Source organism: Solea senegalensis, linkage group LG7 (genome assembly GCF_019176455.1).
Source record: "Solea senegalensis isolate Sse05_10M linkage group LG7, IFAPA_SoseM_1, whole genome shotgun sequence".
Classification (NCBI taxonomy): domain Eukaryota; kingdom Metazoa; phylum Chordata; class Actinopteri; order Pleuronectiformes; family Soleidae; genus Solea; species Solea senegalensis.
In genome coordinates, this window is record NC_058027.1 from 13,493,655 (window position 1) to 13,507,090 (window position 13,436).

At 41.9% G+C, this 13,436-nt stretch overlaps 1 protein-coding gene across 1 annotated transcript in view; it reads left to right on the forward strand.

The window, feature by feature from the left end:
- LOC122772523 (FERM domain-containing protein 5-like) overlaps positions 1 to 13,436 on the forward strand; it is a 53,994-nt gene that overhangs the window by 35,924 nt on the left and 4,634 nt on the right. The window contains exons 2-13 of the mRNA XM_044030666.1: positions 451 to 555; positions 1,508 to 1,550; positions 1,665 to 1,743; positions 2,840 to 2,937; positions 4,742 to 4,865; positions 5,452 to 5,539; positions 5,777 to 5,865; positions 6,874 to 6,937; positions 7,662 to 7,753; positions 7,853 to 7,927; positions 11,700 to 11,768; positions 11,881 to 11,987. Of these exons, the coding sequence (XP_043886601.1) occupies positions 451 to 555; positions 1,508 to 1,550; positions 1,665 to 1,743; positions 2,840 to 2,937; positions 4,742 to 4,865; positions 5,452 to 5,539; positions 5,777 to 5,865; positions 6,874 to 6,937; positions 7,662 to 7,753; positions 7,853 to 7,927; positions 11,700 to 11,768; positions 11,881 to 11,987 (1,033 nt within the window). The remainder of the gene's footprint in view (positions 1 to 450; positions 556 to 1,507; positions 1,551 to 1,664; positions 1,744 to 2,839; positions 2,938 to 4,741; positions 4,866 to 5,451; positions 5,540 to 5,776; positions 5,866 to 6,873; positions 6,938 to 7,661; positions 7,754 to 7,852; positions 7,928 to 11,699; positions 11,769 to 11,880; positions 11,988 to 13,436) is intronic.

The window sequence follows — 13,436 nt, forward strand, 5'->3', positions numbered from 1 at the left end:
ACAAACTGCAGGATCCAGAATAGCAGATCTGCTTCCATATGACACACACGTTTCCTTGCTGTGTTTCCAGCTATTTTAGGTTAAATGACATTCTAGTGTATGTCCTGGTTCTTTACTCTAGACGATGCTGAATGAATGCTTTCTCTCCTTCATCAGCTTTCTCTGCACCTTGTCTCAGTTTTTCGACGGCAGACATGTCTCAAAGCTTTCTCAGATGCCATGCCGACTGCCGTGATGAATATTTGATAGTGCGTCTCCCTTGAGGGTAGTGAAATATTAACAGTTTCTGTCGGACATTTCAGAGGCTCCAGAAAGAATGGACATCATAATCAAATGGGGTTTTTTTTTAATGTGTGTGATACAGGTTGAAATTTTAACCTGCTCGGACCAGAGATTATTTCCTGCTGTGTCTTACATTTTATACATTTCCTGATGTATTTTCTTTTTCAGCGCGATGCCAAGGGACAGTACCTGTTTGACCTCATTTGCCATCATCTCAACCTGCTGGAGAAAGACTACTTTGGCATTAGATATGTTGACCCGGACAAGCAGAGGGTACGTTTTAATTTTTAATAATAAACCCATTTACATTTCGTCAGTGTGACCATGAAGTTCCTCTGAGGATTTCCTACTTCCTGGAGCCTCAGTTGACCATTTTTCTCCCACCTCGTTTGGAGAACTGCTTCCATCTGCATGATTTGAACTTTGATCATGTATAAGTTAATAAAGCAGATGCTGAAACACATTTTAATGTAAGATAATGTAGCATTAACCGTCTTGACAAGGATGATTGCACTATTTAAATGACAACTGTAAAAAGCCCAGAAAGGCTGATGTGAGTCACTGTGTGGGGCTTGCAGATCACTTGATAGAGTAAATTACCAATTAAATCTCAGAGGTAGTGACAGATACTTTATTACAGACTTTAAAAAAAATAATGAATCTTTTACCAGCCTCTATAACTGATAGGAATATCAATCATAGCAATGAACACAGTGCCTGGTGAATCCGCAGAGCTTGAACTACACAGTTGTTTGTTGTGCACTTTTGATGTTAATTTATACAAATGCTTGCTGAGCTAAAAAAAAAACAAACAAAGAAAGTGCACACGTTTGCAGCTTCTGTTAGGACAGCAGCCAGTTTAGAGGTATTTTTAAAAAAAACCACAATAAAACAGGTGTTGATAAAAACAAACAAAACAAGTCAACAAACTTTCTGAGAGATGATTGTGCAGTGCCTCGTCATTGTCGGTGTGCCATCCTCGCACTGATTACAGCTTGAGCTGCTTATTATTCTGAGAAGAGACAACGCTTCAGTGATTGTCTTCCACACGTCTCCTCTCTGCATGTGAGTTTGAATAAACAGAAGGCAAAGAAGATGGAAGTGCCTTTGAGATTACACGTCCTCGTTCTCAACTGCTGAGGATTCAGCAACTTCACACTTGGCAGTTTGACAGCAAAAAAAAATCCAACGTCCACATCTTTACTTTCTTTTCTGTCCTTTTCAGCACTGGTTGGAGTTTTCAAAGTCAATTTCCAAACAGATGAAAAGTAAGTGTTTGGTTTAACCTGTGTGTGAAACAAAATGCAAAGATAGCAGAGAAAGACACAAAACGGATGACTGCACATTTGCAAAGTAGTACATTTCTTCCCTTTCCTCCGCAGCCCAGCCTCCATTCACCATGTGTTTGCGTGTCAAGTTTTACCCACCTGACCCAGCTGCCCTGAAAGAGGAAATCACAAGGTAAGAATTGACAGACATGCAGATTGCAAGGACAGAGGGTCAGGCGCAGAGTGGGAATGACAGATTGTTCCTCCATTATGGCCCTATCAGAAATATTGTGTAGCTGTTATTTATTTTGAGGTTACAACAATTGCATTATCTCATGAAGAGCTTCTACATTGCATAATATAATAGTGTCTCAACTTTTGGCTCCAAAAGAATGTTTCATTTCACAGCAGCAGTAGAGCTCCATGCAGTGAGTCCGTCTGCACGGGTATTTGAATCCTAAGCTGCATAAACTACAGTGTCATGATGCTCCTCACGACGATTACATAGTGTGTGGCGTCTTTGACAGCCGAACAAACTGAGCCAGAGAGATATTGAGCGCACACACACACACACACACACATCCCTCAAAATCACATCCCTCGACTAGTTGCCATGCAATGAAACCTCCTATTCACAATAAAGCCCCTTTTATAGAGCAGTAATAGATTAGTAATATTATATACATACATATATATATATATATATACACACACATATGTTATAATAGATTATAATATCATTAATAATAATGGATTAATAGACACAACTTACCAATTAACCAAAATAATCCATAATAAAATGGAAATGGAAGCTGAAATACAGCTTTATTGATTACAAGCATTCATTTTCTTGGGATCAGATCACACTGTGTATCATAATATATATAGCTTATATATAACTACATACATCAGCTGATAGCATCAGGTGATATCTGTGTATATGTATACTGCATAGTACTGCATAGCACTGCTTCTTTTCTTTTTTTCTTTGCTTTACCTGGAGACGAATCACAGGCATGAATAAACAGGAAAATGACACGTTAGTAATCTCTGGATGTTGGAGACCAGAAGAGTTGCTCCCAGAGCACTTCAGTGTGAAGCAGCAATCACATACCTTTTCATGTCGGCATTTTTGTAAAAGTAAAAGTATGTTTACTGCGGCAATTTGTGTCAAAGCGCACAGCGTATGTGCTTGCCTAAACCTCGTGTGCTAACTGAAGGACAGCCAATACACCAATCCTACATAAATAATGAGCCAAATTAGATTGTTTTTGTGTTCCACTCCACAGATATCTCGTCTTCCTGCAGGTTAAGAGGGATCTCTACCATGGTCGCCTCCTCTGCAAGACATCAGATGCTGCTCTGTTGGCTGCCTACATATTACAAGGTATGACAACATGGTCATGTAAGAATATGGACATAAAATACTATACTGTGCCTTCATTGCTGGAGCAGCTACTGCCAAATTTCTTGGCATTTAAAAGGTGCCATATGTAAGATTGTGGGGATTTTCTGCTACTTCTCTCAGGCAGACACACTCTCCGCCTGTTGCGGGTGCATTAAATAAATAAATAAAAATAAAATAAACAGTGGGACTGTGTAACGCCAAGTATGAGTGCAGCTTCTTATTTCAATATCCACATGAGAGTCACAGGGGGGCGCTGTGCCAATCTCAGCTGACAGGCAGAGACAGACATGCCAACTGAATACTCAAAGACAAACGTTGACTGAAAGTTCCCTCCAGGGAGTGTAGTGGTTCAGACATGTTTTCTATAACATATTTATGGAAGTTCTTAAAAGATTCAGCCTCCAAACTGCACAGTGCATAACATACACAGTGTACATGAGCAATTATTTTCAGTGTTGCAACTGTTCATCACAACCTTCACTTTGCCTTGTGTATTGTGCAAATGTTCCATTGCCAAGGCCACACCATGAACAGTATTAACTGTTAGGACCAGGATAACTGCAGACAAATATAAATGTGCCCTGTGTCGAGTTGATAAATACAAAGTAAAAACAAATGGCTGTTGGGTTTTTTTTGGTTTAAATATCAAACATATCTGAGCTCAAAATTCCCCCCCTCCCTTTGTTTTATTGAATAGAATAGAAGTAGCTTTATTTGTATTGAATACAGTGAGATAATGTCGTGCAACCCTGGTCAGTGCATATAAGACCAAAATCATACACTGCATTGTGCATTTTCCCACAATAAATTAAATGAAGGCTTTTATTGTGTGTGACAGTTAAACAAACAACAGTTTGTCTTCAGTTCATTAGAAATCACTGTAGTTAATTAATGGCTCACTTTAATTAGTCATTTTGGATGTATTTAACAGTTCTGGTTTTAGGCATTTTCCCATAAAGCTCTAAAGATGCTACTATTTACCCGTTTCTAACAAAACTGCAACTGGACCCCTTGTTCCTGAGTAATTACAAGCTCTTAAATCCTCTTAGATTTAAGTTCTGCCTTTGACGCGGTTGACCACTGCATCCTCCTGCATCGCCTTGAGTCCTGGGCTTAGCATTCAATCACCATCAAGACAAACAAGAAAACTCACTCATCTATTGGTTAATGCAGGACAATTTCTGTTTTTGCCACGACATGGAATTTAAGGGTTAATCTTTGATTCTAATTTAATCTTTATCTCCTTCGAAGAAGTTAAAAGAGTTGCACAGTCCTGTCCCATTCGACTCAATGAACACATCACTCCAGTCCTCGCTTCCCTTCATTGGCTCCTGATTAGTTCCCATATTGATTGAAAAAATACTCACTTTAAAAACTTTAAGTTGCCATTCTCCTATCTATATCACCAAACTTCCACTGAGAAATCTTGTATTAAAACCTTTTTGTTTTTTTATAAAATCATTTGAGGATAATAAACATTTCCATCTTTGGGGTTTAACAATTTCCATCTAGCTGATGTGATTTTATACATCTGCTTCTGATCTCTCTCTCTCTCTCTTCTGTCTCTAAATGCCCCTCCTTCTTCTTCTCTGAATTGATTTGATTTGAATGTTGAGCACTGTATAATATTGTTAAGCAAAGTGCTCCACAACTGAAGATTGTTATTATTACTTACTTACTTAGTTATAATCAAGAGTGGTCATTTCTCTTTCAGGCCTGACTGAAACAGAAATAAGTGGCTCAAAACAAAAACGTTGTGTCTCATCTTAATCCCACATTGTAGCTGAAATCGGTGACTACGACCCCGGGAAACACCCGGAGGGCTACTGCTCCAAGTTCCAGTTCTTCCCCAAGCATTCAGAGAAGCTGGAGCGGCGGATTGCTGACATCCACAAGACTGAGCTCATGTAAGGTGACACCTGTGTGCATGCCCCAGTGTGTGCAACCTTCACACAACTTACTAACAATTTCCTGTGTGCAAAAAAGGGAATCCCCTCTGATCATTGTAGGTGTTCTCATAACATTTAATACACATGTAGCTGAGAAGTGACCGAGAGTAGCATCACAAAAGTGCACTATGCTTTACCAGAAATGCTAATACTATGGGTTATATCTGTATACACTTATTAATAAGCGTTTTGCTTGACTTATACCTACAGTGTGCACAATGCAGGAATTCCATTTATTGGTGAACTTGCATGTCGCCTTTCAAGCATGTTGGATGACGTATGTCGCCTTCACAAACTCAAAAACTCAATTTAGTTTGTCCATTGTGGGCTATTGTAAGTACACGGTGGTCCAAAAAGGTGGCTCCGTAGAGCTGACCCAGCTCCTGGTATAAATATAAAAGGCTCATTTAGGGTTATGAAAAACAATTCATACAGTCAGGTGAATTTACACTGATCTACTACATCTAATTTTACACCGTTGACCTTTGATAACCAAAACATGAGCACAGATTTTCAGTCAAAATATGCCCCTTTTTCCTCCCAGAGGTCAGAGTCCCGAAACATCCGAGCTCAACTTCCTCCAGAAGGCTCAGATGCTGGAGACGTATGGGGTGGACCCTCATCCATGCAAGGTAAAAAGTTAACTTTTTAAGTTTGCATTGTTTGGTTTACTATTGGATATGATGAGTAATTCTGTACTGTATGTTTTTGGATTAAATATGAGGAGCATTTAACAAATTGTAAATGATGTGTTTTATTTCTGTCTTCAATCTTCAATCTTGAGTATCCCTATATCATTGTCAGAAATGTACAACAAATCTCTCTGTAATTTTACTTCAACTAAATCCATGGTTTTACGCTCCTGTCAGGACGTATCTGGCAACCCAGCTTTTCTGGCGTTCACTCCTTTTGGCTTCACTGTGCTGCAAGGAAACAGGAGGGTCCATTTCCTCAAATGGTGAGTACAGATGAATGGTTACAAGTGGACATGCTCTGGACATGGATGGCAGTCACAAGTGAAAGGTCAAAGCATATGTGATAACGTAACACACGTTATGCTGTCGCTGTGTGCCCATAAAATAAAAAATATGCATTACTCCAACTGAGCAAACAAATATCCTACATAAACAAATGTACCAAGATGTATGGCAGCACATCTGACAGCTGCTTAATATTTAAGACCAATTGTTTATGTTACGCTGCAAGTGATTTAGTATAGATCATCCACACTCTTCCTCAGAATAACAGACTCAGATCATTTTAGTGCCAGATAAAGGAAGAAGCAAATCTTATCATTCGTTCAAACAGCTTGTGTGGCTTAATCCAAATTATTACTGCTGGCTGTGTATATCACTTTTTCTTCATTGTATTTAGGATTTAGATTTTTGTTCTCCTACATTGATCACACACACACACACTCACACGTATTGTGATGAGATAAATAAGAAATAATTGAATTTATTGTAAGATGCCTGTTTATGAGAAAAAGCTCCAACCAAATATGTGGAACTTTGTTCAGCCAGGAGCGGTGCTGTGTGTTAAATGTGATTTGGCTTTATGCATCATGTCATGATGGATGACTGTGTGCAGTCAAATGTTTCATTTATCTAAAGTTTGTGAAATGTAAGGCTGACTTGACCGACTGTGAAGCTCAGATTCACAGACGTTTTGTTTTCTTGTAATTTATAGGTCTTGTATGTTCTTAAATCAATGCTTCTAGACTTTTCTTCACAGAAATGAATGGTCTCTGGGCTTATTAATGGGCCTCCAGCTAAATTAATATTTTAGCACCTTTGTTCATTTTCTGTCTCTGCCTTCTTTTCCCTGCCTTTCCCTCCTCTGCTCTGCCTTCACCTTTTTTTCTTTAATTCTGTTGAACTTTACTTCATGTCATTTTTGTTTCAATGTGTTTACATCTCTTATCACTCTTTCTCTATTTGGCCTCTGTTCTGTCTCTTTGTCTCAGGGATGAGGTTACCAAACTCAAGTTTGAAGCAAAGACATTCCATATATATGCAAATCAGAAGGAGGTATGCAAATTAATTATTGAAACACTGCCCTTTTTGGCCTGTGGATTTCAGCAAGTTAAATGAGTGTGGCCTTGTTTTATGCATGGAGACACTGTCACTGGGGAGCTAAAATAATCTATCCTTAACACAGATGTAACTGGGAAATTGTAACAGGACTGAAATGCAGGACACCAAACACAGCAAGATCAGCTTAAGACGTCCAAAAACAGTCTGTACACAGGCAGTCAATAACTTAGCAAAGGTATCAAAATCTCAAAGGATGAAGACGAGGTCCAAAGAAATAAACAGATTAAACACTACGAAAGAATCAGAGCGTGAATGCTGGTACGCAGACTGACTGGAGACAAGATTAACTGGGAGAAACTCACAGGTGAGCTGTGGCTATATAACGAGGCGAGTAAATTAAACACAGCTGAAACTAATGGAGGGTGAGCATGTAATCAAGGTGGTGGGAAAACACAGGAAGTGAAGTAATGTGAAACAAGAGAGAATGTAAATTACCAAAAAAACAGGAGGAACAACAGGAAATTGTCATTAATAGTAAGAAAAAGGACAAAGTAAAGACACAGTTTAAGTGATGGTCAATATATACTGTATATAAATACATTGAAAATAATCAGCAGCAGTCGCTATGAATGAATTATAAGCTTGAAGAAAATATAAAAATTGTCGTCCATTAGTAGCAGTAAAGTGTTCTTAATGTTATGTAACATGTTGACTGTAGGATAGGAAGATCATCCTGACTTACTTTGCACCTACACCCGAGGCCTGTAAGCATTTGTGGAAGTGTGGAGTCGAGAATCAAGCCTTCTTCAAGTGAGTCAGACCACCTGAGCACATTTACTTTAAAAATGATTTTTAAGTTTGTTTCCGTTGATTAATAGGTTTGTGAAATTTCTCCACATTCTCCCACAGGTTGGAGAAGTCAAGTCAAGTCCGCACAGTGTCCAGTAGTAATCTTTTCTTCAAGGGTAGTCGTTTCAGATACAGGTATTAAATGTGTTTTGTAGTCATAATACATTGGCCAAATCAGGAATATTACTGTTCATATTCATCCACTTGAATCATGTGGGGGGTTTTCCACAATCTTGGTAAAAAAAAAATTATTGCACATGTGTACTTGGTGTTGCACTTCTTGTTTTGCATTACCCTTTACAGGACACTCATACTTGGAAAAGAAAAAATTCAACCCGAGAGTGTTATTGGAGGATATAACAAGACTGTTTTCCTCCGAAATGTTTTATTTTCATGTAGGAAATCAAGGTGTTAGGAACTCTCGTAAGGCTTGGACCCAAATGTTTGAGGCCAGAAACAGGAGAAGGGTTTAAAAGAGCTTCATTGTTTCCTTTAATCAAAAACAAAAGTGGAGCTGGAACAGCTCAGAAAAAGCTAAACGCTAAGCTTGACCTTAAAAAACTGAGAAACAAACAAAAACATAAACTAGACTATTACAACAAAAAGATCTCTTTCTTGATTCAAAACCTGAAGTGGCACGGGCACTGACAATACACGTAAGACACTCTGGCAACAGGAAATGGGAGAAGGGAGTATATATAGGGAGTGGGGGTAAGGAGCACCAGGTGAAAACAATCAGGGAATCAGGCGTAGAGAAAACCCCTTACCAAAATAAAACAGGAAGTGACACTGAACCAAAACTAACTAACACAACTGACGGTGCATGACAGTACTGCACCCCCCCCCCAGGAACAGCTCCTGACGCACCAGGTTGCTGCCAGTTTCGATGTTCGAACCCATGAGTGCTCTTCTGGACTGTACCCTTCCCAGTCCACCAGGAATTGATGACCCCGTCGTCCTCTTTTCCTGACTGCCAGAAGCTTTTTCACTGCGTAAACTGGGCCGCCATAAATCATCCTGGCGGGTGGAGGGGGTCTGGATGGGGGAACCAGAGGACTCTCGGTGACCAGCTTGAGTCTACTGAGGTGGAATGTTGGGTGCAATCGGAGAGATTTGGGCAGACAGAGACGAACAGACACAGGATTAATGACTTTTGACACAGGAAAGGGACCAACAAACCATGGAGCGAGCTTCTTGGATTCAACATGGAGGGGGAGGTCCCTAGTTGATAGCCACACCCTCTGCCCTGGCCTGTACTCCTCAGGAGAATTCAGCAAGCAGATGCCCACACCTGACGGCATCTCCTCACCAAAGCATGTGCAGACGGCACCACCACCTCCTTTTCTGGGAGGAGGTTGATATTCTTTCACGTCCTGGTCCAGGCCTGGCCAACAGAACCTTTGCCGGAAGTTGGTCCGTCTGGCCCCCGGATGACAGGTAAGTAGTGAGATGTGAGCCCAATGAATGACCTGAGACCGCATGGTTTCAGAGACATACAGCCTATTACAGCCACTAGTTGCCGGGTTCACACCAAGTTCACTTTTTACCTGGTTTTCTATGGGCCAAGTCACCGCTCCAACCACACGGTTCAGTGGGAGGATTGGTTCAGGATCCTTGGCCATAAGCTCTGAGTCATGGAGGCGAGAGAGGGCATCAGGCTTCCCATTCTTGGACCCAGGTCTGTAAGAGAGAACAAAGTTAAAGCGGTTGAAAAACAAGGCCCACCGGGCTTGCCGTGAATTGAGTCTTTTAGCTTTACGTATATATTCCAGATTCTTGTGGTCGGTCCAGACCAAAAAAGGAAGCTGAGCATCCTCTAGCCAATGTCTCCACTCTTCCAGAGCCACCTTCACTGCCAGGAGCTCCTTGTTTCCCACGTCGTAATTCCGCTCTGCTGAGGTGAGGTTCCTGAACAGGAAGGCACAGTCTGTTGTCCTGAGCCGCCCTCTGAGATAGGACCACCCCTTCCCCCTCATTAGATGCGTCCACCTCTACCACGAATTGGCATTGCAGGTCCGGGATGATGAGGACCAGTATGAGGAGAATGACGTCTTGAGGCGTTGGAATGCCTTCTCTGCCTGTGGGTTCCACACAAACTGAGAACTAGGTGAGGTCAGTGCATGTAAAGGAGCGGCGACTGAGCTAAAGTTCCTGATGAATTTGCTATAGAAGTTGGCAAATCGCAGAAACTGGTGGACCTTTTTCCGGTTGGTAGGTGTAGGCCAGTCCCTCACTGCACTGACCTTCGTCGGGTCCATTTCCATCTTCCCCGTGGTGATGATGAATCTGAGGAATGTGACTGTGGTGGTGTGGAAGTCACATTTCTCTGCCTTGACGTACAGCTGGTGGGCTAATAATTGCTGGAGGACCTGGCGAACGTGGGTGATGTGGGTCTTAATGTCCCGGGAAAAAATCTAAATGTCATCCAGGTAGACAAAAACAAACCGGTTCAGAAAATCATGCCGCATGTCATTGACCATGGATTGGAAAACGCCTGGAGCATTAGACAAACCAAAAGGCATCACCAAGTACTCATAGTGTCCAATGGGGGTATTGAAGCCAGTTTTCCACTCATCCCCTTCCCTGATCCTAGCTAAATGGTAAGCATTTCTGAGGTCTAGCTTAGTGAATACACGGGCTTCCTGGAGTTGTTCAAAGGCAGATGACATGAGGGGGAGAGGATAACGGTTTTTGATAGTAATCGAATTGAGTGGACTATAGTCTATGCATGGCCGAAGGGACACATTTTTCTTGGCCACGAAGAAAAATCCTGCACCAGCTGTGAGATGAAGTCTTATTCAGTGTGGAAAACATGGACACTGCAAGGGATATTTTTCACAGAATTTTGAGCATTCCCCTCCCCATGATTCTACCTCCCTGGGTTTGCCAATTCAACTTGGGGTTGTGTTTTATTAACCAAGGGTAACCAACTTCAAATGAGTGAAAAGGTGATATGAATGCATGAAAAGACAGGTGGAGGGTAACTCGGCAGGCTATGAACGTTAACAAGTGTTTGTCGAGACTTGGTGAGTGGTTTGCCTACCAGACACGAAGCCCTGTGATGTCCTGACTGTCCACAATAGAAACCTCTCTCCTCCTGGAGGCGATGCCGTCCTAGAGCCGCTGCACTGTCTTGTTCAAGGCTGAAAACTGCTCCTCGAATTCCCGTAGCCTCATTCCTTGAGCTCCAAGGGCAGCCTTCACTGCTCCAGTCTCGGCTGGGTCCATAGTTTGGCCAGAGTGTTCTGTTAGGAACTCTCACAAGGCTTGGACCCAAATGCGCAAGGCCAGAAACAGGAGTAGGGTTTAAAAGAGCTTTATTGCATCCTTTAACCAAAAACAAAAGTGGAGCTGGAACAGCTCAGAAAAAGCTAAACGCTAAGCTAAAACTTAAAAAACTGAGAAACAAACAAAAACATAAGCTAGACTAACACAACAAAAAGATATTTTTCTTGATTAAAAACCTGAAGTGGCACGGAGGCTGACAATACACGTAAGACACTCTGGCAACAGGGAATGGTATATATAGGGAGTGAGGGTAAGGATCACCAGGTGAAAACAATCAGGGAATCAGGCGAGACACAGAACAAGGCAGACAAGGTGCTCACAGGAAGTAGAGAAAACCCCTTACCAAAATAAAACAGGTAGTGACACTGAACTAAAACTAACTAACACAACTGATGGTGCATGACAGTACGCCTCCCCCCGCCTCCAGGGATGGCTCCTGACGGACCAGGTTGCTGCCGGAAATCTATGCGTTTCTAAGATTTCACAGTATTGCACAGTAACGAATGGTAACGCATGGTGATGCAGTTCCGGATGTCTGTGGAAGTTACCAAATATAGTTATTTGCCCGGTAAATGGATAAACCGCAGATGAACTGACTGAACTTTTTCCATTTTCTCAGTGGAAAAGTTGCAAAGGAAGTAATGGAACAAAGTGCCAAAATTAAGAGAGACCCCCCGGAAATCCACAGGTAACATTTTAAACTACATATTTGTTATGAATGATGGGATTTTGTGTATTCTTACTTAGTCATGTTCACATTGTGGTCCATATGCATGAGATTCTGAAATATGCTTGTTCAGGGCTGGTATGGTACCAAGTAGGAGTTGTCCATCCATCACCCATGGCCCTCGTTTGACCAGTGTGCCCAGGACCCGACGTAGAGCTGTACACATCTCCATCATGGAAGGTAAATCTCACACGCTCGCACACACACACAAAGTGGGAGAAGTACTAAAACGTTTGTGTCTGAAAAAAATCTGTGCTATTTTTGATACCTGGGACAAAGGAGAGGGGTGAAACTGGTCTTTTTTAAATCTGAAATAAACTCTGAACATCCATCACCCACGTGAAGCTCCAGAAGTAGTTGGTGAATGAACCATAGCCCTCTTTTTATAAAAGGTCTATGTTGCAATCGTGTATGGAGAAAGTGAATACTGGACTCAAGGAAGACCTGATCAGAATGTGGTGGTTGTAGACAGATGTGCTGCTGCACTGTATGGCCATAGTTAGGTTACTTTTGCGGGATCTTCTCATCCACATGCGTGATGCTAGTTACCTGCTGCTTATGCATGAGTAGTACCCCGGAATGTAGCTTGGAGCATGTTCTGAATAAATACCATCCTGGAGTACACTTACCTTTCATTATTTGACTCAACAGTGGTCAAACACATGACAAAACACACCCAAAATGTTTATCTCTCAATTTTTTGGTCCCTGTAAACAAACTAATTGTGTGATATGTTCATAGGCTGATGCGCTCTTTTGTCCACTTTCTGAAACACGAAAATACTCCGTCAGCCAGTGAACTCCGGCATTATTTTCATGTGAGAAAGCCGTCCTGTCAGTTTATAAAGGGCACTTACTGTGCCTTCTGTCTTACAACAGGCTATTAACCTTCTACTATTGCTGCCACTGTGAGTAAGTTGCGGTTATTCAACCAGCAAGAGTACAATGAAATAAACTGCTAGTAAGTTCACTGTAAAAAGGTCTTTTGCCACACTAACCCCCACTGACATAAAGAGCAGTCTGTTACATTGTTGCAACAGGGAAACAAATCCCTTGTGTTTTGTCCTGTTGCTCTGTCTGTGTTGTTTCCACTGGTAATAATATCTCTGGCTGTAAATAGCTCCTGCCATCAGTGGCCATGCCATGAGTGTCACAGCTGACAGCAGGGGGGGGGTGCGAGGTGGACTGTGCACAAGTAGACCACATTCCTGTGCCTTGTCTTTTACCCCCAGTCCATCTTTCTTTCTGTCTCTCTGCTGACCTGCCTGCCAGCCATGTGGAAGCTTGCTGTTGAGCCGAGCCACTGTAGTTAGAGACAAAGAGGTACAGGGAGGAAAAAGTGGAACATTTCAAAAGGATAACAGAAAAAGAGAGAGCAGTGTGTTGGAACACAGTTACAGATAGACAGGTGTTCTTTGCTCGCCTTGAACCATGGTGAAGTGTCTGATCCGGATCAAGACCAAGGTGAATGTTCACTTGCGCATGATCAACCACTGCTATCGTGATGTGACGGTGCGCGTGTTGTCTCTGGGACCCAGGCTCTTGGGAAAGGCCCTAGGGGTCCTACCTATCTTGCCCGCTCTACCTGGTGGTTCTTCCACTTCTAGCTCTGGTTCTGGAGCTGGAAAGA